Below are 26,803 nucleotides of genomic sequence, written 5' to 3'. Positions count from 1 at the left end.
GATTCCCTGTTCTGTACATACAGAGTCGAAAAGTTCGGGTCTGTTTGTTATCAGTAGGTCCAAGATGTTATCTCCACGAGTCGGTTCTCTGTTTAATTGCTCGAGGTAATTTTCGGATAGTGCACTCAGTATAATGTCACTCGATGCTCTGTCCCTACCACCCGTCCTAAACATCTGAGTGTCCCAGTCTATATCTGGCAAATTGAAATCTCCACCTAAGACTATAACATGCTGAGAAAATTTATGTGAAATGTATTCCAAATTTTCTCTCAGTTGTTCTGCCACTAATGCTGCTGAGTCGGGAGGTCGGTAAAAGGAGCCAATTATTAACCTAGTTCGGTTGTTTAGTGTAACCTCCACCCATAATAATTCACAGGAACTATCCACTTCTACTTCACTACAGGATAAACTACTACTAACAGCGACGAACACTCCACCACCGGTTGCATGCAATCTATCTTTTCTAAACACCGTCTGTACCTTTGTAAAAATTTCGGCAGAATTTATCTCTGGCTTAAGCCAGCTTTCTGTACCTATAACGATTTCAGCTTCGGTGCTTTCTATCAGCGCTTGAAGTTCCGGTACTTTACCAACGCAGCTTCGACAGTTGCCAATTACAATACCGATTGCTGCTTGGTCCCCGCATGTCCTGACTTTGCCCCGCACCCGTTGAGGCTGTTGCCCTTTCTGTACTTGCCCAAGGCCATCTAACCTAAAAAACCGCCCAGCCCACGCCACACAACCCCTGCTACCCGTGTAGCCGCTTGTTGCGTGTAGTGGACTCCTGACCTATCCAGCGGAACCCGAAACCCCACCACCCTATGGCGCAAGTCGAGGAATCTGCAGGCCACACGGTCGCAGAACCGTCTCAGCCTCTGATTCAGACCCTCCACTCGGCTCTGTACCAAAGGTCCGCAGTCAGTCCTGTCGACGATGCTGCAGATGGTGAGCTCTGCTTTCATCCCGCTAGCGAGACTGGCAGTCTTCACCAAATCAGATAGCCGCCGGAAGCCAGAGAGGATTTCCTCCGATCCATAGCGACACACATCATTGGTGCCGACATGAGCGACCACCTGCAGATGGGTGCACCCTGTACCCTCCATGGCATCCGGAAGGACCCTTTCCACATCTGAAATGACTCCCCCCGGTATGCACACGGAGTGCACATTGGTTTTCTTCCCCTCTCTTGCTGCCATTTCCCTAAGGGGCCCCATTACGCGCCTGGCGTTGGAGCTCCCAACTACCAGTAAGCCCACCCTCTGCGACTGCCCGGATCTTGCAGACTGAGGGGCAACCTCTGGAACAGGACAAGCAGCCATGTCAGGCCAAAGATCAGTATCAGCCTGAGACAGAGCCTGAAACCGGTTCGTCAGACAAACTGGAGAGGCTTTCCGTTCAGCCCTCCGGAATGTCTTTTGCCCCCTGCCACACCTTGAAATGACCTCCCACTCTACCACAGGTGAGGGATCAGCCTCAATGCGGGCAGTATCCCGGGCAACCACAGTCTTAGTCCGATCAGGGGATGCGTGGGACGAGCTGGCCGTCCCCGACAAACCCCCATCCGGACCCCCACAGTGATGCCCATTGGCAACAGCCTCAAGCTGTGTGACCGAAGCCAACACTGCCTGAAGCTGGGAGCGAAGGGATGCCAACTCAGCCTGCATCCGAACACAGCAGTTGCAGTCCCTATCCATGCTAAAAACTGTTTTGCAAAGAACGTCTGAACTAATCTACAGAGAGCGCAAACAAATCGACAAAATTTAAACTGTTATTAAAATACAAGATTGCCTAGTAAATGCAGTAATGCTGCTACTTGCGCACTGCTGACACTGCTCGGCGGCGGAAGGAGACTAAGCGAAATTACACTATTCAGGTACTAAAACACGATGCTACACTCTCAAATACTATAATACGCCCGAAATTTATGAATTAAACAATGCAAGTACCAAAAACACGCAAAGAAATTAAGAATTAAACTATGTAACAAATGAGTGAGCTAGGAGTATACGACTTGGTGCTCAGCTGCTTATCCAACGGCGGCAGGGAGCCACCTCGTCCGTGCCACTTTTGTTTGTCCCACCCTGTATAACTGTTCATAACGTGATGAACGACCATATGTGGAAGTCATTGTACCTCATCAATGGTAAAAAAAATCGTGTATCTTAAAAGTGATGCACTCCACGTAAATCTGTGTCCGAAATTTAGGTCTCAGTACTGCTGTAATAAAATAATTGATTTCTCTTGAATTCTTGATTTATGTGAAGTGCGTCCTTGATAAAGTGCCTTGAAAAAAAATTGTGTGTTAACGTGGGCAAATTAACTCTTCCCTTACGACAACACATTTTGTATGCCCTAGTATCAAGTATAGTACCCTCTGCTGTGAAACGTTTTCCAATACAAAATCCGCATTGTAAATTGATCAAACCACAATTGTTACTGGCAGAATTGTGTGGCATTCCCTTCAGTGGACATTTAAATGTATCATTCCACAAAACATTTCAATGTCCACATTCCTATAACTTTCTCGACGCAAAAACTGCGTCTGTTTCGCTCTGCGTCTTTTGCTCTGACCAGTTAGTGTTTTTCTTCTAGGCATAGCCTAAAACAAATACGGTTTCCGTGTAATAAGGGAAGCTGCAAGTGGTAGTCAAAATAATGAAATTAAAAATTAGAAACGTCAGATTTTCTGGTAATGGCGGCAAATGACCAGAGTGTCATTCTTGCAGAAAAATAAGCGAATTAACTACGCCAGTATACAACGTAATTTACAGACTTTGTTACAGCGATCTATTGATTTCCACCGTGAACATCATCATCGTACTGGCAGCTGTCGCACTGTAGCTACCGGGTATGTGTGTGTTACTGCAGACGAACAGCGTAAATATGTACGACACTAGAATTAGATTTCACGATACATTGTTACTTTCGTAGGCCTTTTCCACCATAGCAGATCAGCACACAGGGCAGTAGTTGGTAGCACTTCATTTGTAGATCACGTATTGGGATTCAATGCATGATAGTGAAGTTATCACTTGAGTTGCGAATATGAGAGCATCTACTTCCCGACGCCACTCTTAACGGCTACATACACACACGGGTTTTTCTTTGTGCACTTCTATGGCAAAGTACCTTCCGAATTAAGAAAGTTTCATTTTCCTCCTTTCACAATTAATATTAAAAATGTGTACTACAGTTTTCGTGTTCATTTATTAACATTGTGATGTATTTACCAGACGCAATCAAATAATAATTGCCCACCGTTCTATTTACAAGTTCATAACACCAGCGGTTTTCAAGATATGTAAATGGATGTAATTCTCTGAACTTTCACTTTTCGTAAAGTTAACTTTTCTGGCACCGTAACATACCGCTGTATATTTATAGCAGAAGTGTTGTAGCTATACTTATTGTCAGATGGTCTAAGGAGCACCTTGTACAAACAAGAATGCCTTAAGGCAACACCTTAGCAGCATAGCTAATGTGAACATCAATTTTCAATGCACACGGATGTGCAAGAGTATGGCGGTGCCCTGAATGAGGAGTATATCAGAGATTTATCTAGGAACTAAGTATTTTAAGCATTTATAGGCATGTGCACAATGCTGTGTTATTAGTTAGTGCATCAGATACACTACGTGAATAGAGCTTCATAAAAGAGCCCAGGCAGATAGTATCTACACTTTAATCCTTCAAACACTGCTGTTCAAAATTTGTCTAGGTTCCTTATAGACCATAATTTGACGTAAGTCTCAAATTGTCTTCACTTGATAGATAAATACTTCCATCTATATGGAAAATGACCATTCGTAACCGACACTTAATGCTTTGTGGAAAGTCTTTTTCGTGAGTTAGTTTCTTGACGTGTTTCAATACCTCGTCATGAAATCATAGCTCCATAAAAAGAAGAATTAGAACATAAATCACCACAGACAGCTATATGCACAATGGTCAACCGTTAAACAAATACTTATTCCGTTTGACCAATTGAAAGCGTTCGATTAATAAGTACCTGGTTATGCGAGGGCAGCGGCAAGGTTCAGTGCCACACTTTGACTCAGCTAGCAAGACATGAGCGCTGTACGCGGGAGACAGTTGCGGAAAATGCTCGGACATGTATTTTCTTGAACAACACTGTGATCGATGGCTATTTAAACGGGAATAATCGTGAACGTTCGGTAAGGATCATTTTATTGAGAGTTTTTGTACGCCAAAGTCGAAAACTGTGTTCTAGCTAGTCATCAGACAAGTTCTTTTCTGATGCTAGATGGGTAAATCACTATGAAGTAAGGAACACAATTACACTGTCATACTGTGAGAACAGCAGTGATAGTGAGACCGGCTTTAGTACACTTTTTAACCGTCAAGTAACTCCTTTGATATGGACAGTAGCTGTTTATCTTTGTCCTCAGATTCACTGAATTAAATAAACATTAACAGTTGTACAAAGAAATGCGCATTAGGAATACTTACTGTTTAATATGACTTGCGGGCAGTATCTCTAAGAAAAAGTAAGACGTCTATTTTTTACTTCAGTTAGTGTCTCTAGACGTGACGTGTACAACAAACTTAAAGGAGACCAACAGTTAACATTGCGCAGTTCTGGGAGACGAATACTTCAATTAGTTTTTGTAAAGGTCTTCATCGCTCTAAACGAGTTTTTGAAATCTGCAATAGTTTCACTTGGCACAGACCACGATCCTGTCAATTACTTTTCTGTGATCAGATGCTGGCGTAACTGGTGTTTTGTTTTCACAAAAGGAAGCTTAAATCTTACAGGTTTAGTTTTTAAAAGGATGTGATGAAAAAATACCTCCAAATTTCTTTCTTTTTGAAAACTCTTATATCCTTTAAATACAGCAAATTTTATTACCACTGCATATCTATACTCTTCACGTATGCAAATTTACTTTGCAACATAGTCACTCTGGAGAAGAACAGATTTCTGACATCGAGATGGTAGTTTCTTGATACTGTCACTACAGAATGTTTGCTGACAAAGCCACAACCTGCGCCTTTCCATCGATATCAAAGTCAAAGTGAAGTCCTCGAAGGCGTTGCTTAAATTTTGGATACACGTGGAAGCAGGATGGGGCCGAGTCGGAAATGTATGGAAAATGGTCAGGGACAGTGAAGTCGAGGTATTGGACAGTTGCAGAGATGCAGTGCTCTTGTGTGACTTAGCATTGTTGAGCAGGAGAGGATGGTCCACGTGTGGACAGTTTTCTGATAGTCTCTCAATATGCTGAGATAGTTACACTACACCAAACCTTATCACATGCTACAGTTTAGTTGCAGCGAGCAGTAGCTTGTGTGAGCAGAGTGGAGAAGTCGGCTGAGTAACATGCATGACATGTAACACATCAACGAATCTAGAAAACAGAATAAAAATTTCTCGAGCATTGGTTTTCAGCATGACCTCGTAGATATTTCTCATTGTCACTTTTGTTATGATATTTTCATACTTACAAGTAAGGGATGTGTTGATCCTACTGGATAATGTCCCTGCGAAAACACGAGTCCCTCCAGATAACTACAGACCAAAAATCAATTTTAGAATCAGATGAACCAATGTAGTAAGCAGTTTGTTCCGTTTTCTAATGTTTTGTTTCTAGAGCTGAGGGAATGAACTGTGCAGCATTTGCAAACTTTTGTGTTCTACATATTTAAACACTGCATAGGAAATTGAGCCTACTTCGAGTATATTGTTAATTCTTCAGTTAGAGTGTTTTACTGTGAGGAAAATTGTATATATTCTTAAAGGTTTTTACAGAATGTGTCAGCAGTTAAGCCACGCCCTATCAGTGGTGCAAAGAAAGCGTTCTAGGATGAAACATGTATTTGCAAATAAACTGAGTATCTTCAATAACTGAGTATCTAATCTGTTAACAGTTTCACCTGTATTGAGAAGTGAACGTTGTGTTAGTTGCCAATAGCTCCTATTTCAACAGCTTTTTAATTTTTAACAGTCTTAGTGTAAATCTTATTCTTAATTTCATTTAATTTACTAATTATTGGTTGTAGTAAAGTAATACTGTAACAGGTATATTGCTGCAGTTGAGAAAATTTCTTCAACAGTGTATTTTTGAATTTGAGTCGAATATTTGTTTCTAGGTTCATGACCGTATTGAAACTTCGAACACGTTTTCCCATTTGAGAGAAGTTTAACCTTGCACTTTTTTATAATTTCAGAAAAATACAGCAAAAATCAAAGACGTGTGCCAAGATTTGAAATTGGAATAATATTATGTACTATACATCTACTGAAGCGTTCACTAGAAGTGGCCAAAAAAGTCTGCCGAGGCACAACATTATCCTTGAATGTGGGAGTACAGAAACAGTGAATAACTGCAGGTTTAGTTTTATCACAGTCTATATTTTAATAATGAAGAAAACTCATGGAATGGAGTTCTTTTCGTTTTACTCCAAGGATATCTGTCAGACGGTTACCTTCACCTTAACATGTCTATCAGCTGCTGGTGGTTGTTCTGCTTGGCGAGGTCCAGTGGGGTTTTTCCCTCGTTATTCCTGGCCCAGCGGTCGGCCCCAGCATCTAGCAGTGCCGAAGCCGCCTCTGCATGTTCGCGCAGAGTCGCATTGTGCAGCGGCGTTCGTCCCCACTGATCCCTGGCGTTGTGGTAAGGAGTGTTCGCCAGCAGCAGCCGCACCACAGACACGTGACCATCATATGCAGCCACAAGCAAGGGCGTGCTCTGCGTTTTGTTCCTGGCATCAGCCTCCGCTCCTGCCTCCAGCAGAAGCCGCACCACAGCCTCGTGGCCATTACTTGCAGCCTTGTGCAGGGGCGTCTCCTGCCAGCCGCTGCTCCTGGCGTCCACGTCTGCTCCACCCACCACCAGGCACTTCACTGCCTTCTCATGTCCCTTCTCTGCTGCCCAGTGCAGGGCGGTGTACCTGCGCTCGTCCTCATCCGTCGCCCCCACGTCCGCACCAGCTGCCAGCAGCGTCTGCAGCTCTGTGACTGCATCCTCCTTCGCTGCCTTAATCAGTCTGCTGTTCTTCTCCTTTTCAGGCAGGCTCCTGTGCAAGAAGGGCAAATTGTCTCATTTTTCGCCAAATACATACTTCTAATTAAGAATACAGCAGAGGAACCTGATATTACACGTTCCAAAAAGCAGATCTGACCACTAATTAATCTGCAATTTTCACCACTGAAACAAATAGTAGTATAATAGTCCTCTACGTGCTGCAACCCCTTTTTTAATACACCCAAACGTGGCACTCAGACAGTCATGTCCTCAGGTATTTAAATTTCCTGTCATAGCATTTCTTTTATTTGCAAATTTGTCAAAACATCCTCATCAACAGGGTCAGCTAATGCTTAGCAGGGAACAATTTAATCGAAATACTTCAGTTGCAGGAATAGCTGTAGATTACTTCTTTATCCGTACACACAAACATATCTGTTGGCATATACACATGTACAAACTTACTGAGAAGAGTGTTTGCATGGTAACAAGCATATCCACAAGCAGTCTCATACTCTCCCATGTTCACACACATTCATGTACACACATACACAGAACCACACCACTAAAACCTCCCCCTTACACACACTCACAGATGTACAAAACATACTCTTAATTTCTTGTAGCTGTAATGTGTCTGAAGGCAACAGCAAATTCTGCAGTTTTTGAAAGTAAATTTATGATTGATGTGCTTGGTTGGATTACTATCTGTAGTAGAGGTCCTTAAAACTATAGTCCTGACACTGCTCATGTATTTACTGATGAACACCTCATGTCCTTCGTTTCGACAGCCTCATTACAATGATTTTAATTCACAATACCTACATTATGACTCTGAATTGCGTTCCATGTTGTCCGAGTTTCGAGTCCCCCTCAGGCACAGGTTTGTGTGTTGTCACTGGCGTAAGTTAGTTTCAGTTAGATTAAGTAGTGTTTCAACCTAGTATATAGTGTATAGTGTCCCTTCTCTACTTTGCGAGTATGATTGTGAACATGGCTAGATGACTGCTCAGTACGCCCATTCACTGTTAATTCTCGAATACACAAATCATCAAAATATACCAGACTGCGCTCTACATATTTCTAAAACCTCGAGCATAGTACTTAATTTACGATCCATCTCTTTGTGTATGGGAGTCACAGAGCATTCTCGCTGTCTTACGGCAAAATTAGAGTGTGTGAGGGAGAGAGAGAGAGAGAGAGAGAGAGAGAGAGACCATACTCACAATGTCATTGACCAGCCCACCGTGCAGCACCGTTACCCAATTAATCTGCAACTGATCAGAGGAAGAAGACCTAAACTCCACGTCTCGTGAATGAATTGAGCTTTCTGAGCCCTAACGCATCCAAGTGTACGACATTTCTCGGGATGCGACCACGGCGAGGAGCTTAGCACTCCGTATTGATTTATAGTAACAGATTTCAAAGTGCCATGATGTAGCAGTAGACAGTTCAGAATAAGAAACGATTGAAAACTTCCTGGCAGATTAAAACTGTGCGCCAGACCGAGACTCGAACTCGGGACCTTTGCCTTTCGTGGGCAAGTGATCTACCAACTGAGCTGCCCAAGCACGTCTCACTCCCCGTCCTTACAGCTTTACTTCTGCCAGTACCTCGTCTCCTACTTTCCAAACTTTCCAGAAGCTCTCCTGCGCAGGCGATTTTGAGAAATATATTTCAAGCGCATGACATACAACGTTCTTTCCGATTTCTCTATGATGAACTATCTTACAGAACCGTAAAACGAAAATCAAACTATTTCCATAAAACAATCGCTCTGCGTGATAGGAGCACAATATAGCTTTGGGGAGATGCATAGTGTCCACTGTTCACATCGGATCACAGTTCATAAATTATACAGTGCCTGCATCGGGCCTATGTAAAATGATTAGCAGTGGGGGACACCTCCAACATGGAAACAGATAAACACACAGCAGCAGCGTCCTACATGTGAAAATTACAATTACTAACTCTGTAAACACATCTGTCGGGCAATTGTCCTACCGCTAACTTAGTTATGACGAAGTCTCGATTTTACGCCCAGGATGCGACACGAGGGGGGAGGGGGATTGCATAGATCAAAGTTCGTTTAGAGGATTGTGTTAAGTTTCATCGGTGATGAGATGGATGTCCTCTGATGACTGACAGGTTTACTGTTAGAAATCTCAAGTAGACGGTGCTTTAATGCTTTAATCCACGAAGGCCTCACCTTCAGCCCTACTCCCAGATTCAGCCAAACAGCTATCGTCAAATATTTGCTGTCCTACACTCGTACTCTCTGCTGGAAGTATCACTTTGCCACGAAGAAAAATGATCCTAATCCTACTCCTAATGATCCAACTCCCCAAGACACTCTCCAAATTAAACCCTGCCTCGAACAGTTCCGTCCTCCGTCACAGCGGGACCCACCTCCTCTTCCTCAAAATCACCCTCTCCAAACCTTGCCTCTCAATCCTCCTCAAAAAACCCTAATCCTACTCCCAACATCACCACTGCTGAAGCCCAGGCTATCCGTTCTCTGAAGGCTGACCGATCCATCGTCATTCCTCTGGCAGACAAGGGTTCCACGACCATGGTACTTTATCGTCAGGAGTATGTGGCTGAGGGACTGCGTCAGCTTTCAGACAACACTACATACAAAGATTGCCAAGGTAATCCCATTACTGATGTCCAGGCAGAGCTTCAAGGAATCCTCAGAACCTTAAGCCCCCTACAAAACTTTCACCTGACTCCATCAACATTCTGACCCCACCGACACCCTTCACCCCTACCTTCTACCTACTTCCTAAAATTAACAAACCGAAACATCCCGGCTGCCCCATTGTAGCTGGTTACCAAGCCCCCACAGGACGTATCTCTGCCTACCTAGATCAACACCTTCAACCCACTACATGCAGTCCCCCATCGTTCATCAATGACACAAACCACTTTCTCAAATTCCTGGAATCCTTACCCAATCTGTTACCCCCGGAAACCATCCTTGTAACCATTGATGCCACTTCCTTATACACAAATATTCCGCACGTCCTGGGCCTCGCTGCGATGGAGCATTTCCTTTCACGCCGATCACCTGGGACCCTACCTAAAACCTCTTTCCTCGTTACCTTAGCCAGCTTCACCCTGACCCACAACTCCTTCACTTTCGAAGGCCAGACATACCAACAATTAAAGGGAACAGCCATGGGTACCAGGATGGCCCCCTCGTACACCAACCTATTTATGGGTCGCTTAGAGGAAGCCTTCTTGGTTACACAAGCCCGCCAACCCACAGTTTGGTACAGATTTATTGATGACATTTTCATGATCTGGACTCACAGTGAAGAAGAACTCCAGAATTTCCTCTCCAACCTCCTTTGGTTCCATAAGATTCACCTTGTCCTCCTCCAAATCCCATGCCACTTTCCTTGACCTTGACCTCCATCTGTCCAATGACCAGCTTCACACATCCATCCACATCAAACCCACCAACAAGCAACAGTACCTCCATTATGACACCTGCCACCCATTCCACATCAAACGGTCCCTTCCCTACAGCCTAGGTCTTCGTGGCAAACGAATCTGCTCCAGTCTGGAATCCCCGAACCATTACACAAACAACCTGAAAACAGCTTTCGCATCCTGCAACTACCCTTATGACCTAGTACAGAAGCAAATTACCAGAGCCACTTCCTCATCCCCTCAGACCCTGAAACTCCCACAGAAGAACTGCAAAAGTGCCCCACTTGTGACAGGATACTTTCCGGGACTGGGTCAGACTCTGAATGTGGCTCTCCAGCAGGGATCCGACTTCCTCAAATCCTGCCCTGAAATGAGATCAATCCTTTATGAAATCCCCCCACTCCACCAAGAGTGTCTTTCCACTGGCCACCTAACCTTCGTAACCTCTTGGTTCATCCCTATGAAATCCCCAAATCACCTTCCCTACCCTCTGGCTCCTACCCTTGTAATCACCCCTGGTGTAAAACCTGTCCCATGCACCCTCCCACCACCACCTACTACAGTCCTGTAACCCAGAATGTGTACACGATCAAAGGCAGAGCCACGTGTGAAAGCACCCACATGATTTACCAACTGACCTGCCTACACTGTGAAGCTATCTATGTGGGAATGACCAGCAACCAACTGTCCATTCGCATGAATGGATACAGGCAGACAGTGTTTGTTGGTAATGAGGATCACCCTGTGGCTAAACATGCCTTGGTGCACAGCCAGCACATCTTGGCATAGTGTTACACCGTCTGGGTTATCTGGACACTTCCCAGTAACACCAACCTGTCAGAACTCCAGATATGGGAACTTGCCCTTCAGTATATCCTCTCTTCTCGTTACCCACCAGGCCTCAACCTCCACTGATTTCAAGTTGCCGTCGCTCTTACCACACCTGTCATTCAACAACATCTTTGCCTCTGTACTTCCAAATCGACTCACATCTCTGCCTGAACTCTCTGCCTGAACTCTCTGCCTTTACAAATGCGTGCGCGTGCGCGTATACCTGTCCTTTTTTCCCACTAAGGTAAGTCTTTCCGCTCCCGGGATTGGAATGACTCTTTACCCCTCCCTTAAAACCCACATCCTTTCGGCTTTCCCTCTCCTTCCCTCTTTCCTGATGAAGAAACCGTTGGTTGCGAAAGCTTGAATTTTGTGTGTATGTTTGTGTTTGTGTGTCTATCGACCTGCTAGCGTTTTCGTTTGGTAAGTCACATCATCTTTGTTTTAGATATATATTTTCCCACGTGGAATGTATCCCTCTATTATATTCATATATAAAGTTTGGCCGTACCTTTTTGTAGGGTGTTACAAAAACGTACAGCCCAACTTCCAGCAAACATTCCTCACGCACAAAGAAAGAAAATATGTTATGTGGACATGTGTCCGGAAGCGCTTACTTTCCATGTTAGAGCTCATTTTATTACTTCTCTTCAAATCACATTAATCACGGAATGGAAACACACAGCAACAGAACGTACCAGCGTGACTTCGAACACTTTGTTACAGGAAATGTTAAAACTGTCCTCCGTTAGCGAGGATACATGCATCCACCCTCCATCGCATGGAATCCCTGATGCGCTGATGCAGCCCTGGCGAATGGCGTATTGTATCACAGCCGTCCACAATATGAGCACGAAGAGTCTCTACATTTGGTACAGGGGTTGCGCATAGACAAGAGCTTTCAAATGCCCCCATAAATGAAAGTCAAGAGGGTTGAGGCCAGGAGAGCGTGGAGGCCATGGAATTGCTCCGCCTCCACCAATCCATCGGTCACCGAATCTGTTGTTGAGAAGCGTACGAATACTTCGACTGAAATGTGCAGGAGCTCCATCGTGCATGAACCACATGTTGTGTCGTACTTGTAAAGGCACATATTCTAGCAGCACAGGTAGAGTATCCCGTATGAAATCATGATAACGTGCTCCATTGAGCGTAGGTGGAAGAACATGGGGCCCAATTAAGACATCACCAACAATGCCTGCCCAAACGTTCACAGAAAATCTGTGTTGATGACGTGGTTGTACAATTGCGTGCGGATTCTCATCAGCCGACACATGTTGATTGTGAAAATTTACAATTTGATCATGTTGGAATGAAGCCTCATCCGTAAAGGGAACATTTGCACTGGAATGAGGATTGACACATTGTAGGTTAAACCATTCGTAGAAGTGTACCCGTGGAGGCCAATCAGCTGCTGATAGTACCTGCACACGCTGTACATGGTATGGAAACAACTAGTTCTGCCGTAGCACTCTCGATACAGTGACGTGGTCAACGTTACCTTGTACAGCAGCAACTTCTCTGACGCTGACATTAGGACTATCGTCAACTGCACGAAGAATTGCCTCGTCCATTGCAGGTGTCCTTGTCATTCTAGGTCTTCCCCAGTCGCGAGTCATAGTCTGGAATGTTCTGTGCTCCCTACGACGCTGATCAATTGCTTCGAACGTCTTCCTGTCGGGACACCGTCGTTCTGGAAAACTGTCTCGATACAAACGTACCGCGCCACGGCTATTACCCCGTGCTAATCCATACATCAAATGGGCATCTGCCACCTCCCCATTTGTAAACATTGCACCGACTGCAAAACCACGTTCGTGTTGAACACTAACCTGTTGATGCTACGTACCGATGTGCTTGATGCTAGTACTGAAGAGCTATGAGTCGCATGTCAACACAACCACCGAAGTCAACATTACCTTCCTTAAATTGGGCCAACTGGCGGTGAATCGAGCAAGTATAGTACATACTGACGAAAGTAAAATGAGCTCTAACGTGGAAATTAAGCGTTTCTGGACACGTGTGACGTAAGAGTAACACACAGACGTTATGGTGTGAGACACGGCGTGAGCCATGCTGGGGCAGGTACATATGGCTGAACACGTCACGCATGGTCCGTTACAATTTCTAGGGGGGAGAGCAGCCTGTGCTACTCTATCATCAGTGGTAAAGACAATACTGGCCTGAGGTATCTCGAGTATGGGGACTGCTGCTTGGAGTTCAGTGACGCCGGTCTAACGGAGACTGCAGCTGTGCGAGAGCGATGGCACACGCTGGCTTGCGTACTGCGACGGCGTCGATCGCATTTGCGCCTGGCACAGCTTGGAGCGTCACCATAGGCATGTAGGTGAACACGTATTTCGATAGGTATTTCTCAAACATCAAGTATGAAGGATGTTGCTGCTTCATGCTTAAGGGCAGCTGTGCGTGGTTTGACGGCTGACGGCCGAGTCACTTCGTTGGGGCTGTCTGTACGCTCTACTGGACAAGGGGTGGCGGAGGGTGCTTGCATGCGTTAATTGCATTATTTTGTGAGCAGGTCTGTAGGCTGTGATATGCGTTATTTGGGCAGTTTACGAGTACTGAGCATATCTACACATCTGTGTACTGCTTTATTTAGGAGCAGTTTGACATTGTGTACTGAAATTATTTCGGTAAATTAGGGAGTTGTTTGCGTGTCTGCAGTCTGTGTTTTGTGGTCCCAAGCTAATCAGGGTGAGTGCTTTGTGTCACTGTGATAAATATACTCATTCCCTAAATAAAATGTTCCAAAATAAATTGAGTACACTCCTTCCTTACTCTCCCCAGCAGCCATTTTCCCCGTCCAGATCATCATCTTCCTTTACATCACATGAGAGATTAAAGTACCCTCTTGTGGCAGTATGGCCGTCCGGGTGACCGAGCAGTTCCAGGCGCTACTGTCTGGAACTGCGCGACCGCTACTGTCGAAGGTTCGAATCCTGCCTCGGGCATGGATGTGTGTGATGTCCTTAGGTTAGTTAGGTTTAAGTAGTTCTAAGTTCTAGGTGACTGATGACCTCAGAAGCTAAGTCCCATAGTGCTCAGAGCCATTTGAACCATTTGTGGCAGTATATGCACTAGTTCAGTTGGACTCTAAATCTTGTGGTGGAATGACTGTCTGCAAAATAAAGACTTGTGTCCGGAGTCGTTTTCCCGCCATTTACGCTCACCATCTGGAGTAACATTACGAAAATAACGACAGTGTCCTCTGCTGGTGGTACTCAGTACTAGCGGTCATGGTGAAAACACTGTTTGCCGCCATCATGGATAATTGTACTTACATCACCTGACATCACGGTAGTATCCTCTGGCGGCGACGAAATGTACTTAGTTAGTTGGGGTTCGGACCCATTGGCCAACACACCTACATGAAATTGTTTAAATAATAAAGGTAAGTACTTTTTCCCCACGAATCCTTAGGATGTGGTGGCTACTGAGGTTCGTACAAGTGTACTTTCTTTCGCGCCATTTTCTCAGATTAACAGCGAAATCCCAACTGAATTTTGTTTACCAATTAAATTCAAACTTTGCGCCAGTTCATCCGAGGAAGTAGCGGTCAGATGACTTAAGTCAGTAGAGGTAGACCAAGTGGCCTATCTTCACGCGATTTTCTTTGCTTAGTAGAGATAACGGAGGTGTGGCCATTATCCTGATGGAAATTTTTACGTTTTGGTTTTAGGGCGCGAAACTGCTATGGTCATTAGCGCCCGGTCCGTCACTTATGAAACAGTAAAAAACCGAAAATGGAAACCAGCAGCAATGGGAACGAAACTCAAGAAATTGGAGAAACTAAAAGCAGAAGGAAAGCTTAAAAATCCACTACAGAAAGGGGTTGGTTGCCCCCAAAAAAGCTTCAAATGACTGATGTCATTTCACTGGCACTAATAAACTTGAGAAATTGATTTGGGGTGTTGCCAACAATATAGGCACTCCCTACACCAAACGATGTTTTTGAGCCAATCAGTGTAAATAAATGTGGCTTCCGTCATTTGTGCACATAGGACAGGAAATGCCCGACGATAAACAAGTGAAGGGGTACCATCCTTGGGAAACTGACAAAGGTCACGGAGCAGGCAGATCCGGGGACGGAGCCAAGGCGGTGCTGTACCCCAAGTTGTCAAGAAGGTTTCAGGAAAGCGGAAGGAAAGAGAATGGAGCAGTTGACGGAAGCGGACTCCTGGTGGTAGTAGGGAGGAGGGGCTGCGTGCATACTCTACATCAAAGGAGGCGTCGAAAAACATGTCATGTGCCGGATTTGCAGGCATGGAAGAATGATGGCTAGCATAACGACTCAGAAGGACTGGTCGCCGATTGGGCAGAGGAGGTTCAGCAGTCTCAGCATAAAGGCTTTCCACAGGGCTGGTGTAAAAAGCTCCAGACACTAAACGTAATCCACGGTGGTGGAGAGAGTCGAGACGCCGAAGAATAGACGGCCGAGCAGAGGAGTAAACTATGCTTCCATAATCCAACTTCGAGTGCACTAAGGTGCGATAGAGGCGGAGAAGGACCACTCGGTCCGCTCCCCAGGAGGTACCATTCTGGACACGGAGGGTGTTGAGGGATCGCAGACTGTGAGCCGAAAGATAGGTAACGTGGGAGGACCAGCACAGTTTTCTGTCAAACATAAGACCCAAGAATTTAGCGACGTCCGAAAACGGAAGGTTGACAGGTCCTAGATGTAAGGAGGGTGGAAGAAACTCCTTACGTCGCCAAAAGTTACCAAAAACGGTCTTACTGGGAGAAAAACGGAAGCCGGTTTCGATGCTCCAAGAGTGGAGGCGATCGAGACATCCTTGAAGACGACGTTTCAAGAAGGCTGGTCCGTTGAGAGCTGTAGTAGATCGTGAAATCGTCCACAAAGAGGGAGCCCGAGATATCAGGAAGGAGACAATCCATAATTGGATTTATGGCAATGGCAAACAGTTCAACACTCACCACTGAGCCCTTTGGTACCCCGTTTTCTTGGGAGAAAGTACGGGAGAGAGTAGTTTTCACCCGCACTCTAAATGTTCGCTCTTCCATAAATTCGCGAAGAAAAAGGGGCAGCCGACCTCGAAAGCCCCAAGAGAACAGTGTGCGGAGGATGCCTGTCCTCCAACAGGTATCGTATGCTCTCTCCAGATCAAAAAATATTGCTACTGTTTGGGGTTTCCGGAGAAAATTCATCATGATATAAGTGGAGAGAGCAACAAGATGGTCAACTGCAGAACGATGCTTTCTTAATCCGCATTGGCCAGGTGTTAGAAGTCTGCGGGATTCCCGCCACCAAGCTAAGCGGCAATTCACCATACGCTCCAAAACCGTACATACACTACTCGTGAGAGAAATTGGGCGATAGATGGAGGGGAGATGTTTGTCATTTCCAGGTTTCGGAACAGGAACGACGATAGCTTCCCGCTATCGTCTGGGAAAAGTACTTTCAGTCCAAATTCGATTATAAAGGCGAAGGAGGTAACGCAGACTATGGGTTGGTAAATGAAGCAATATTTGGACGTTGATACCATCCGGTCCTGGGGCGGAGGAGTGAGAAGAAGAGAGTGCATGTTTGAGTTCCCACATGGAGAAAACAGTATTGTAGCTTTCGCGATTTTGAGAGGAGAAAGCAAGAAGTCGCACTTCCGCTGTACGTTTCTTCTGGAGAAACGCTGGCGGGTGATTTGAAGAGCTTGGAACCTCAGCAAAGTGCTGACCCAATGAGTTAGAAATTCCGACAGGGTCCACTAATTTATCATGCGCGACGTGAGCCCAGAGACGGGGGAGAAACTAGGCACGCCTGATAACCGTCGAAGCCGACTCCAAACTTCTGAGGAGGGAATGAAGGTGTTAAATGATCTAATAAAGAATTTCCAGCTTGCCTTCCTGCTATCGCGGATGACGCGACGGCATCGCGCACTGAACTGCTTGTAGCGGATACAGTTGGCCACAGTAGCATGGAGGCGGAAAACGCGAAGAGCATGTCGCCGCTGACGTATTGCGTCACCGCACGTCTCGTTCCACCAAGGAACTGGGGGGCGCCGGGGCAATTCGGAGCTGCGTGATATTGAATGTTCCGCAGCTGTAAGAATAACGTCGGTAATATGTGTGACCTCATCGTCGACGCTGGGAATGTGACGGTCATCGAATGTCCCCAGAGACGAAAAAAGTGTCCAATCGGCTTGGGCAAACTTCAAGTGTCGCGGGCGCATATATGGCAGTTGAGGAGGCAGTCTAAGGACACATGGAAAGTGGTGATTCGAGTGTGTATCGTCAAGGGCGAACCATTCGAAGCGCCAAGCTAGCGGAACAGTACTGACCGAAAGGTCCAAGTGAGAGATATTTGTCGTGGAGGCAGTCAAAAATGTAGGGACCCCAGTGTTAAGGCAAACTAGATCCGCTTGGTGGAAGACGTCTAGCTATAGTGAGCCACGTGGGCAAGGATGAGGAGATCCCCAAAGTGGGTTGTGGGCATTGAAGTCCCCAACCAGCAAATATGGGGGTGGAAGCCGACCAAGGAGATGAAGGAGATCAGCTCGTGCCATTGGTGTGGACGATGGAATGTATACAGCACGAAGAGAAAAAGTATATCCAGAAAGGGAAAGACGGAGAGCGACAGCTTGGAAGGGAGTGTTTAAATGGATTGGGTGATAATGGAGAGTATCATGGAGAAGAATCATGAGTCCTCCATGGGCTGGAGTGCCTTCAACAGAAGGGAGATCAAATCGGAAGGACTGAAAATGGGGGAGAATAAAGCGGTCATGGGGACGCAGCTTTGTTTCCTGAAGACAGAAGATGACCAGCGAGTAGGATCGTAAGAGGATCGACAATTCATCCAGATTGGCTCGAATGCCGCAGATATTCCAGTGGATAATGGACATAGGGTGAACAGAAAATGGAGGAATGTGACCAAGGTTGCTGTCAACTCATCGACTGCTCAGAGCTTGAGACCGACAGCATGGAATGGCATTCAGCTGAAGGCAGAAGATCCTGATCCATAGGCTGGTCAGGTGCAGCTCCTGCCACCAGTGATCGGCTGGTTGATCGCCCGCCAGACGGCCGCCTCGGCGACACAGAAGACGGCCAAGGGCGATTTCCGCCGGGTGGTGCTGTAGATGGGACACGCTTTGGTGGAGAAGGAAATGAACTGGGTTTCTTAGTAGCCTTCTTGGAAATATAATGTTTAGATGAAGGAGGAACCGATGGTTGTGAAGTTGGGGTACGTAAAAAATCTTTGAGTATGCTCTTTTTTCGAAATCTTGGTGTCTGACTTTTGGGCTCGAGATTTAGCAGAACCCGCTGAAGGGTGAGCCATAGAGTGTGCAGGCGAAAGAGGTGAGGTGGAACTGGCGATCTTTGCGCTGGCCGATCTGTCGACCGTGGCACTAAAGGTGAGGTCGCAAGTCTGCGTGGCCATCTCCTTTGTTGGCCGAGGAGAAGCAAGGACAGTGCTGTATTTTCCTGTCTGAGGCACGGTGGGCTGTCCACTGGCGAATAATTTTTGAGCAGCAAAGGTCGACACCTTTTCCTTCACTCTGATTTTCTGGATGAGGTTTTCTTTTTTAAAAATGGGGCAATCTCAAGACGAAGCAGCGTGGTCGCCCATACAGTTGATGCAGCGAGGGGATGGAGGTGGACAAGCACCCTCATGGGCATCTTTGCCACATGTAACACATTTGGCCGGATTGGAACAGGACTGGCTGGTGTGATTGAACCGCTGACACCGATAGCAATGCGTAGGGTTTGGAACGTAAGGGTGAACGGAAATTATTTCATAACCTGCTTTGATTTTCGATGGGAGTTGAACTTTGTCGAATGTCAAGAAGACAGTGCGGGTTGGAATGAGGTTCATGTCAACCCTTTTCATAACCCTATGAACAGCCGTTACGCCCTGGTCAGACAGGTAGTGCTGAATTTCTTCGTCAGACAATCCATCGAGGGAGCATGTACACTCCTGGAAATGGAAAAAAGATCACATTGACACCGGTGTGTCAGACCCACCATACTTGCTCCGGACACTGCGAGAGGGCTGTACAAGCAATGATCACACGCACGGCACAGCGGACACACCAGGAACCGCGGTGTTGGCCGTCGAATGGCGCTGCGCAGCATTTGTGCACCGCCGCCGTCAGTGTCAGCCAGTTTGCCGTGGCATACGGAGCTCCATCGCAGTCTTTAACATTGGTAGCATGTCGCGACAGCGTGGACGTGAACCGTATGTGCAGTTGACGGACTTTGAGCGAGGGCATATAGTGGGCATGCGGGAGGCCGGGTGGACGTACCGCCGAATTGCTCAACACGTGGGGCGTGAAGTCTCCACAGTACATCGATGTTGTCGCCAGTGGTCGGCGGAAGGTGCACGTGCCCGTCGACCTGGGACCGGACCGTAGCGACGCACGGATGCACGCCAAGACCGTAGGATCCTACGCAGTGCCGTAGGGGACCGCACCGCCACTTCCCAGCAAATTAGGGACACTGTTGCTCCTGGGGTGTCGGCGAGGACCATTCGCAACCGTCTCCATGAAGCTGGGCTATGGTCCCACACACCGTTAGGCCATCTTCCGCTCACGCCCCAACATCGTGCAGCCCGCCTCCAGTGGTGTCGCGACAGGCGTGAATGGAGGGACGAATGGAGACGTGTCGTCTTTAGCGATGAGAGTCGCTTCTGCCTTGGTGCCAATGATGGTCGTATGCGTGTTTGGCGCCGTGCAGGTGAGCGCCACAATCAGGACTGCATACGACCGAGGCACACAGGGCCAACACCCGGCATCATGGTGTGGGGAGCGATCTCCTACACTGGCCGTACACCACTGGTGATCGTCGAGGGGACACTGAATAGTGCACGGTACATCCAAACCGTCATCGAACCCATCGTTCTACCATTCCTAGACCGACAAGGGAACTTGCTGTTCCAACAGGACAATGGACGTCCGCATGTATCCCGTGCCACCCAACGTGCTCTAGAAGGTGTAAGTCAACTACCCTGGCCAGCAAGATCTCCGGATCTGTCCCCCATTGAGCATGTTTGGGACTGGATGAAGCGTCGTCTCACGCGGTCTGCACATCCAGCACGAACGCTGGTCCACCTGAGGCGCCAGGTGGAAATGGCATGGCAAGCCGTTCCACAGGACTACATCCAGCATCTCTACGATCGTCTCCATGGGAGAATAGCAGCCTGCATTGCTGCGAAAGGTGGATATACACTGTACTAGAGCCGGCATTGTGCATGCTCTGATGCCTGTGTCTATGTGCCTGTGGTTCTGTCAGTGTGATCATGTGATGTATCTGACCCCAGGAATGTGTCAATAAAGTTTCCCCTTCATGGGACAATGAATTCACGGTGTTCTTATTTCTATTTCCAGGAGTGTATAAACGACTCCACGTGAGTAATTTAAAGTGCGGTGCAGTTCCACCCGGACAGGGAAGGTGTGGAGAAGTGAAGCACGCAGCAATTTTTGTGCCTGGAGGGCACTGACTGTTTCTAACAACAAGGTGCCATTCCGTAATCTGGAACAAGACTTTACAGGACCTGCAGTTGCGTCGACACCTTTCTGAATAATGAAAGGGTTGACTTGTGGAGAAGTCGTGACCTTCGTCAGAGCGAGAAACAACAAGGAACTGTGGCATCGATGGAAGAACTGACTATGGCTGAGACTCAGTGAACTTACGTTTGTGAGCAGACATAGTGGAAGGTGAGGAAACCATTGCGGAAGAATCCCCCATGATTACCAGCATCTCCAATGGCGCGCTCCTCCCTTGTGGGGGCCCTCTCTGAGGGCACACCTGCCTTAGGTGATTGTTCACACCTCAGGTCACACCTCCCGATAAACGGACGGAGGGACCAATCGGCACTTTCGGAAGGTGTCAGCTCGGGTAATCACCCCTTCCTGGGCCTGGCCGTTACCAGGGGGTACATATGTGTGCTACCTGTCTACCCAGGGCGGGGAATTACGCGTTACCCCGTCACCCCATCACCGGCTACGCACAAAAATGCGTGGGGTCGGCCTTCAGACAAGCACAGGGAAAAACAAAGAGAAAGGGAAAGACAAAGAGAAAGGGAAAGACAAAGAGAAAGGGAAAGACAAAGAGAAAGGGAAAGACAAAGAGAAAGGGAAAGACAAAGAGAAAGGGAAAGACAAAGAGAAAGGGAAAGACAAAGAGAAAGGGAAAGACAAAGAGAAAGGGACAGACAAAGAGAAAGGGACAGACAAAGAGAAAGGGACAGACAAAGAGAAAGGGACAGACAAAGAGAAAGGGACAGACAAAGAGAAAGGGACAGACAAAGAGAAAGGGACAGACAAAGAGAAAGGGACAGACAAAGAGAAAGGGACAGACAAAGAGAAAGGGACAGACAAAGAGAAAGGGACAGACAAAGAGAAAGGGACAGACAAAGAGAAAGGGACAGACAAAGAGAAAGGGACAGACAAAGAGAAAGGGACAGACAAAGAGAAAGGGACAGACAAAGAGAAAGGGACAAACAAAGAAAGGGACAAACAAAGAAAGGGACAAACAAAGAAAGGGACAAACAAAGAAAGGGAAAAACAAAGAAAGGGACAAACAAAGAAAGGGAAAAACAAAGAAAGGGAAAAACAAAGAAAGGGAAAAACAAAGAAAGGGAAAAACAAAGAAAGGGAAAAACAAAGAAAGGGAAAAACAAAGAAAGGGAAAAACAAAGAAAGGGAAAAACAAAGAAAGGGAAAAACAAAGAAAGGGAAAAACAAAGAAAGGGAAAAACAAAGAAAGGGAAAAACAAAGAAAGGGAAAAACAAAGAAAGGGAAAAACAAAGAAAGGGAAAAACAAAGAAAGGGAAAAACAAAGAAAGGGAAAAACAATGAAAGGGAAAAACAATGAAAGGGAAAAACAATGAAAGGGAAAAACAATGAAAGGGAAAAACAATGAAAGGGAAAAACAATGAAAGGGAAAAACAATGAAAGGGAAAAACAATGAAAGGGAAAAACAATGAAAGGGAAAAACAATGAAAGGGAAAAACAATGAAAGGGAAAAACAAAGAAAGGGAAAAACAAAGAAAGGGAAAAACAAAGAAAGGGAAAAACAAAGAAAGGGAAAAACAAAGAAAGGGAAAAACAAAGAAAGGAAAAAACAAAGAAAGGGAAAAACAAAGAAAGGGAAAAACAAAGAAAGGGAAAAACAAAGAAAGGGAAAAACAAAGAAAGGGAAAGGAAAGAAGAGAGGTCTCAAACGCGGCAGCGGAGAGAAGGGTAAAGAGAAGAGGTAAGGAAAAGAGAAGGACAAAGGATGGATGAAGACATACAAGCAGAGAAGGCGAAGAATGCGTTACATTTACGAGCGTCCGTCTCCAGACATACGCACAAACCATACTCCCAGAGGGGGAGAAAGGGAAGGAAAGAGCCAGAGGTGTGGGGAGGGGGGGGGGGCGAAGATGGGGGATAGGGAAGGATGCGGAAAAGGAAGGTATGCAGCCCGGAAAGGAAGGAGGGCTACATTAGCTCGGGGTCCCGTGCTCGCTACGCACATATCCACAAAAGAGTTGTGGACCCCCTGGGGGGCTGTTGGAATTTGAACTTACAGCCTTTTCTCTGGGTGAGGGGGGCGTGGCCCTTTCCCACGAAAACTCCAACTGCCCGCCATTTTGGATGACGTCATGCGCTGTTGCCAAGTGCACACAACGCCATGTTGGATGATGTCTTCGCCGCTTTCTTGGATACATCTGGGAACAATGGAGAGTGACCTGTGGCCCCTTGTGCCAACACTCGTGATACTACCGCCATCTGTTTATGTGCAGGTCGCTATCCCATGACCTTTGTCACCTCACTTTATAGTAACATTGGCACGACTGTTTCAGTCATGGGACACTCCGCCAAATCTCTGCTACCTGAACATGGTCAAATAATCTTCATGTGAATGCGGAAGTGAAGAAGGTGGTTATCACATTTTCGTCAGGTGCCACGAAAGGTATCAAGAATTTAAGAAACTATTACGGTATCTGAGGTTCTCTTTCTACGAACATTAAGATCCTTCTAGTAACAGAAGTTCCAGAAATGTATAGTACCTCTACAGTTTTGTAACAAATGGTCACAGAAGAATATAGGAAAAGGGAATTTCTTATTTTATAGCTCACTAAATATGTTATATTTAGTGTACTGTAAGATAAAAATTCTCTTTTCCTATATTCGATCATTGAGTTAAATCCAGTTTAATAAGATTTAACAGGTTAGCGTTGTTCCTTGTCTGATGCTGGTTGTATAGTTCGCCCCCCAAAAACCATTAATAAATCTAAACAAAATGTATTCCATACTTCTGTCCTGAACCGAAGTTGGAATACATGGCCAGAATACAACGATCTTTTTGCCGAACACTACTGAGGATATTGATAGAAGCGGAATTTGAAGGTGGACGCAAGACGATCCTGTTGCATGTTCCAAGGCAAAAACATAAAACGCAGTGGCTGGCCTTATATGCGCCTCTGCATGTCGTTATCCATTGGCTCGTGAACGACACCCACCATTCTTATCCTGTATCTTTACTGGTGTGGTGTACTAGGTCTGCTTGTCCGAGGTGTAACCGCCACTGTTGACATTTATTGCCAGCAACTGAGATGTCTTGCAGACGCAAGCCGAGAATAACGGCCAGTAAGATTGTGTGAAGTGATACTGCTCCACGATGACGCCAGCCCGCATTCTGCTAGACTGTCATATGCACCTGATCTCGTGCACCATTCTTACCTTCTGCACACTCTATGAAAAAGTTGTGAAGGAACTTGTTTGCTGGATGAACATGCGCTCGGAATTTGGCTCAACGAGTTATTCGACTCAAATCCACGAGATCGAAAAGTTGCTCCAGCGCTGGCAGACTGTTGTACATACAGGAGGACACGTTAGTGATGACTGAAGCCTCTGTTATGTTGGGTCTAATTAACATATGGAAAAAGGCTACGAAATTATTCACCAACACAACAGAAGAGCGAATGGAAGTTTGAGCCAGTAGTGGTCGTCTGTTGAGGACAGCAATACACGCATTCCAAGCCCAGCAGGGTTTAAGTTTTCAGGGCTCAGTAGTCTCTGAAAAGTCACTTAAACCTACATATACAAAATCTGAACACTCCATATCCTTATTCTGCTGCATTATATTTTTGTTTCCTTTTTCCTGCTTGCGATTCCTCCAACATTTCTGTTTCAGTATCACCAAAGAATTGCATTCTAAATTATTTATTGGCATAAATCTGTCTCACCTATTTCCTAAACGATTCATTCTCAGAGAGCCATCACCGGTAGAAGAAATTGCATCCAATGCATCAGTATGTTCAGTATCTATGGAAAAGGATTTTGTTTTATTACATATTTCCCTTATAACTGCAGTGAATGATATCTTGAGTCATACTGTGAACCCAGAGAGGGATGTAAGGAATCCCTTAATCCATGGCTATTCGTCACCAGAATTTATAAAAGGAATAAATTCTCTCGATAATTATAGCCTCTGTGTTCCCAAATATGCACTACAGCGCTATTCGATTTCCTTGCACTCAACCCTTGGTTGATGCCCCGACAAGTCGCACTGTGTAGTGGCGGAACTCACCGCAGGCGAGAGACGGCAGAGTCATCTGGCGGAGGAGCGGTGCGGCTGGCCGTGGGCGGCGCAGCAGTGGCAGGGGTGCAGCTGCGGTCTCCCTGCGGCCCACTGTCGTCTGCAGAGGTCGGCGTGCTGCAAAGACAGACAGGCAGGGTGTGGTAAACTCTCTCCACTTGGAGGCCAGAGGGCAGGTTACTACATGCATCGCTGCTGGGGGATCGTCTTCACACAAACAGAACACACACTGCCAATGACAATAGTAGGTCTGCTACGAAGATTACCTTACCCTCGATCTAACCAGTTTACACACTTCTCTTGAGTTCCTCAGACCTGTAGCTTAGCATAACAGAAAACAAAAGACAGTACGTAGATACAAAGACTTCCGTTTTGATAGAGTAATACGAAAATAGAATTTACAACAAGAATCACACGGAAATTGCAACAGCAATAACCTTTGAATGTACTTATCGTCGTATTGTTTTAATCAAATGTTTCTGGTAGCTCATGTGTTACTGACAGGGCTGTAGGAGGCTCACATGATAGTGAGGCGACAAGCACCCTCCGAACACAGTTGTTGTTGTTGTTGTTGTGGTCTTCAGTCCTGAGACTGGTTTGATGCAGCTCTCCATGCTACTCTATCCTGTGCAATCTTCTTCATCTCCCAGTACCTACTGCAACCTACATCCATCTGAATCTGCTTAGTGTATTGATCTCTTGGTCTCCCTCTACGATTTTTACCTTCCACGCTGCCCTCCAATGCTAAATTTGTGATCCCTTGATGCCTCAAAACATGTCAAGTTGTGCCACAAACTTCTCATCTCCCCAATCCTATTCAATACCTCCTCATTAGTTAAGTGATCTACCCACCTTATCTTCAGCATTCTTCTGTAGCACCACATTTCGAAAGCTTCTATTCTCTTCTTGTCCAAACTGGTTATCGTCCATGTTTCACTTCCATACATGGCTACACTCCATACAAATACTTTCAGAAACGACTTCCTGACACTTAAATCTATACTCGATGTTAACAAATTTCTCTTCTTCAGAAACGATTTCCTTGCCATTGCCAGTCTACATTTTAGATCCTCTCTACTTCGACCATCATCAGTTATTTTACTCCCTAAATAGCAAAACTCCTTTACTACTGTAAGTGTGTCATTTCCTAATCTAATACCCTCAGCACCACCCGACTTAATTCGACTACATTCCATTATCCTCGTTTCGATTTTGTTGATGTTCATCTTATATCCTCCTTTCAAGACACTGTCCATTCCGTTCAACAGCTCTTCCAAGTCCTTTGCTCTCTGACAGAATTACAATGTCATCGGCTAACCTCAAAGTTTTTACTTCTTCTCCATGAATTTTAATACCTACTCCGAATTTTTCTTTTGTTTCCTTTACTGCTTGCTCAATATACAGATTGAATAACATTGGGGAGAGGCTACAACCCTGCCTCACTCCTTTCCCAACCACTGCTTCCCTTTCATGCCCCTCGACTCTTGTAACTGCCATCTGGTTTCGGTACAAATTGTAAATAGCCTTTCGCTCCCTGTATTTTACCCCCTGCCACCTTCAGAATTTGAAAGAGAGTATTCCAGTTAACGTTGTCAAAAGCTTTCTTTAAGTCTACAAATGCTAGAAACGTAGATTTGCCTTTTCTTAATCTTTCTTCTAAGATAAGTCGTAAGGTTAGTATTGCCTCACGTGTTCCAACATTTCTACAGAATCCAAACTGATCCTCCCCGAGGTCCGCTTCTACCAGTTTTTCCATTCGTCTGCAAAGAATTTGCGTTAGTATTTTGCAGCTGTGACTTATTAAACTGATAGTTCTATAATTTTCACATCTGTCAACACCTGCTTTCTTTGGGATTGGAATTATTATATTCTTCTTGAAGTCTGTGGGTATTTCGCCTGTCTCATACATCTTGTTCACCAGATGGTAGAGTTTTGTCAGGACTGGCTCTCCCGAGGCCATCAGTAGTTCTAATGGAATGTTGTCTACTCC

At 45.8% G+C, this 26,803-nt stretch overlaps 1 protein-coding gene across 1 annotated transcript in view; it reads right to left on the bottom strand.

Moving 5' to 3' along the window:
- Positions 1-6,375: 6,375 nt before the first annotated feature.
- Positions 6,376-26,803, bottom strand: part of LOC126419736 (26S proteasome non-ATPase regulatory subunit 10-like) — a 41,937-nt gene continuing 21,509 nt past the window's right edge. The window contains exons 2-3 of the mRNA XM_050086914.1: positions 24,805-24,913; positions 6,376-7,038 (exon numbers count right to left, since the gene is read on the bottom strand). Of these exons, the coding sequence (XP_049942871.1) occupies positions 6,450-7,038; positions 24,805-24,913 (698 nt within the window). The 3' untranslated portion in view covers positions 6,376-6,449. The remainder of the gene's footprint in view (positions 7,039-24,804; positions 24,914-26,803) is intronic.

Source organism: Schistocerca serialis, chromosome 9 (assembly GCF_023864345.2).
Source record: "Schistocerca serialis cubense isolate TAMUIC-IGC-003099 chromosome 9, iqSchSeri2.2, whole genome shotgun sequence".
NCBI lineage: Eukaryota > Metazoa > Arthropoda > Insecta > Orthoptera > Acrididae > Schistocerca > Schistocerca serialis.
This window is presented reverse-complemented; position numbering and strand designations above follow the sequence as displayed.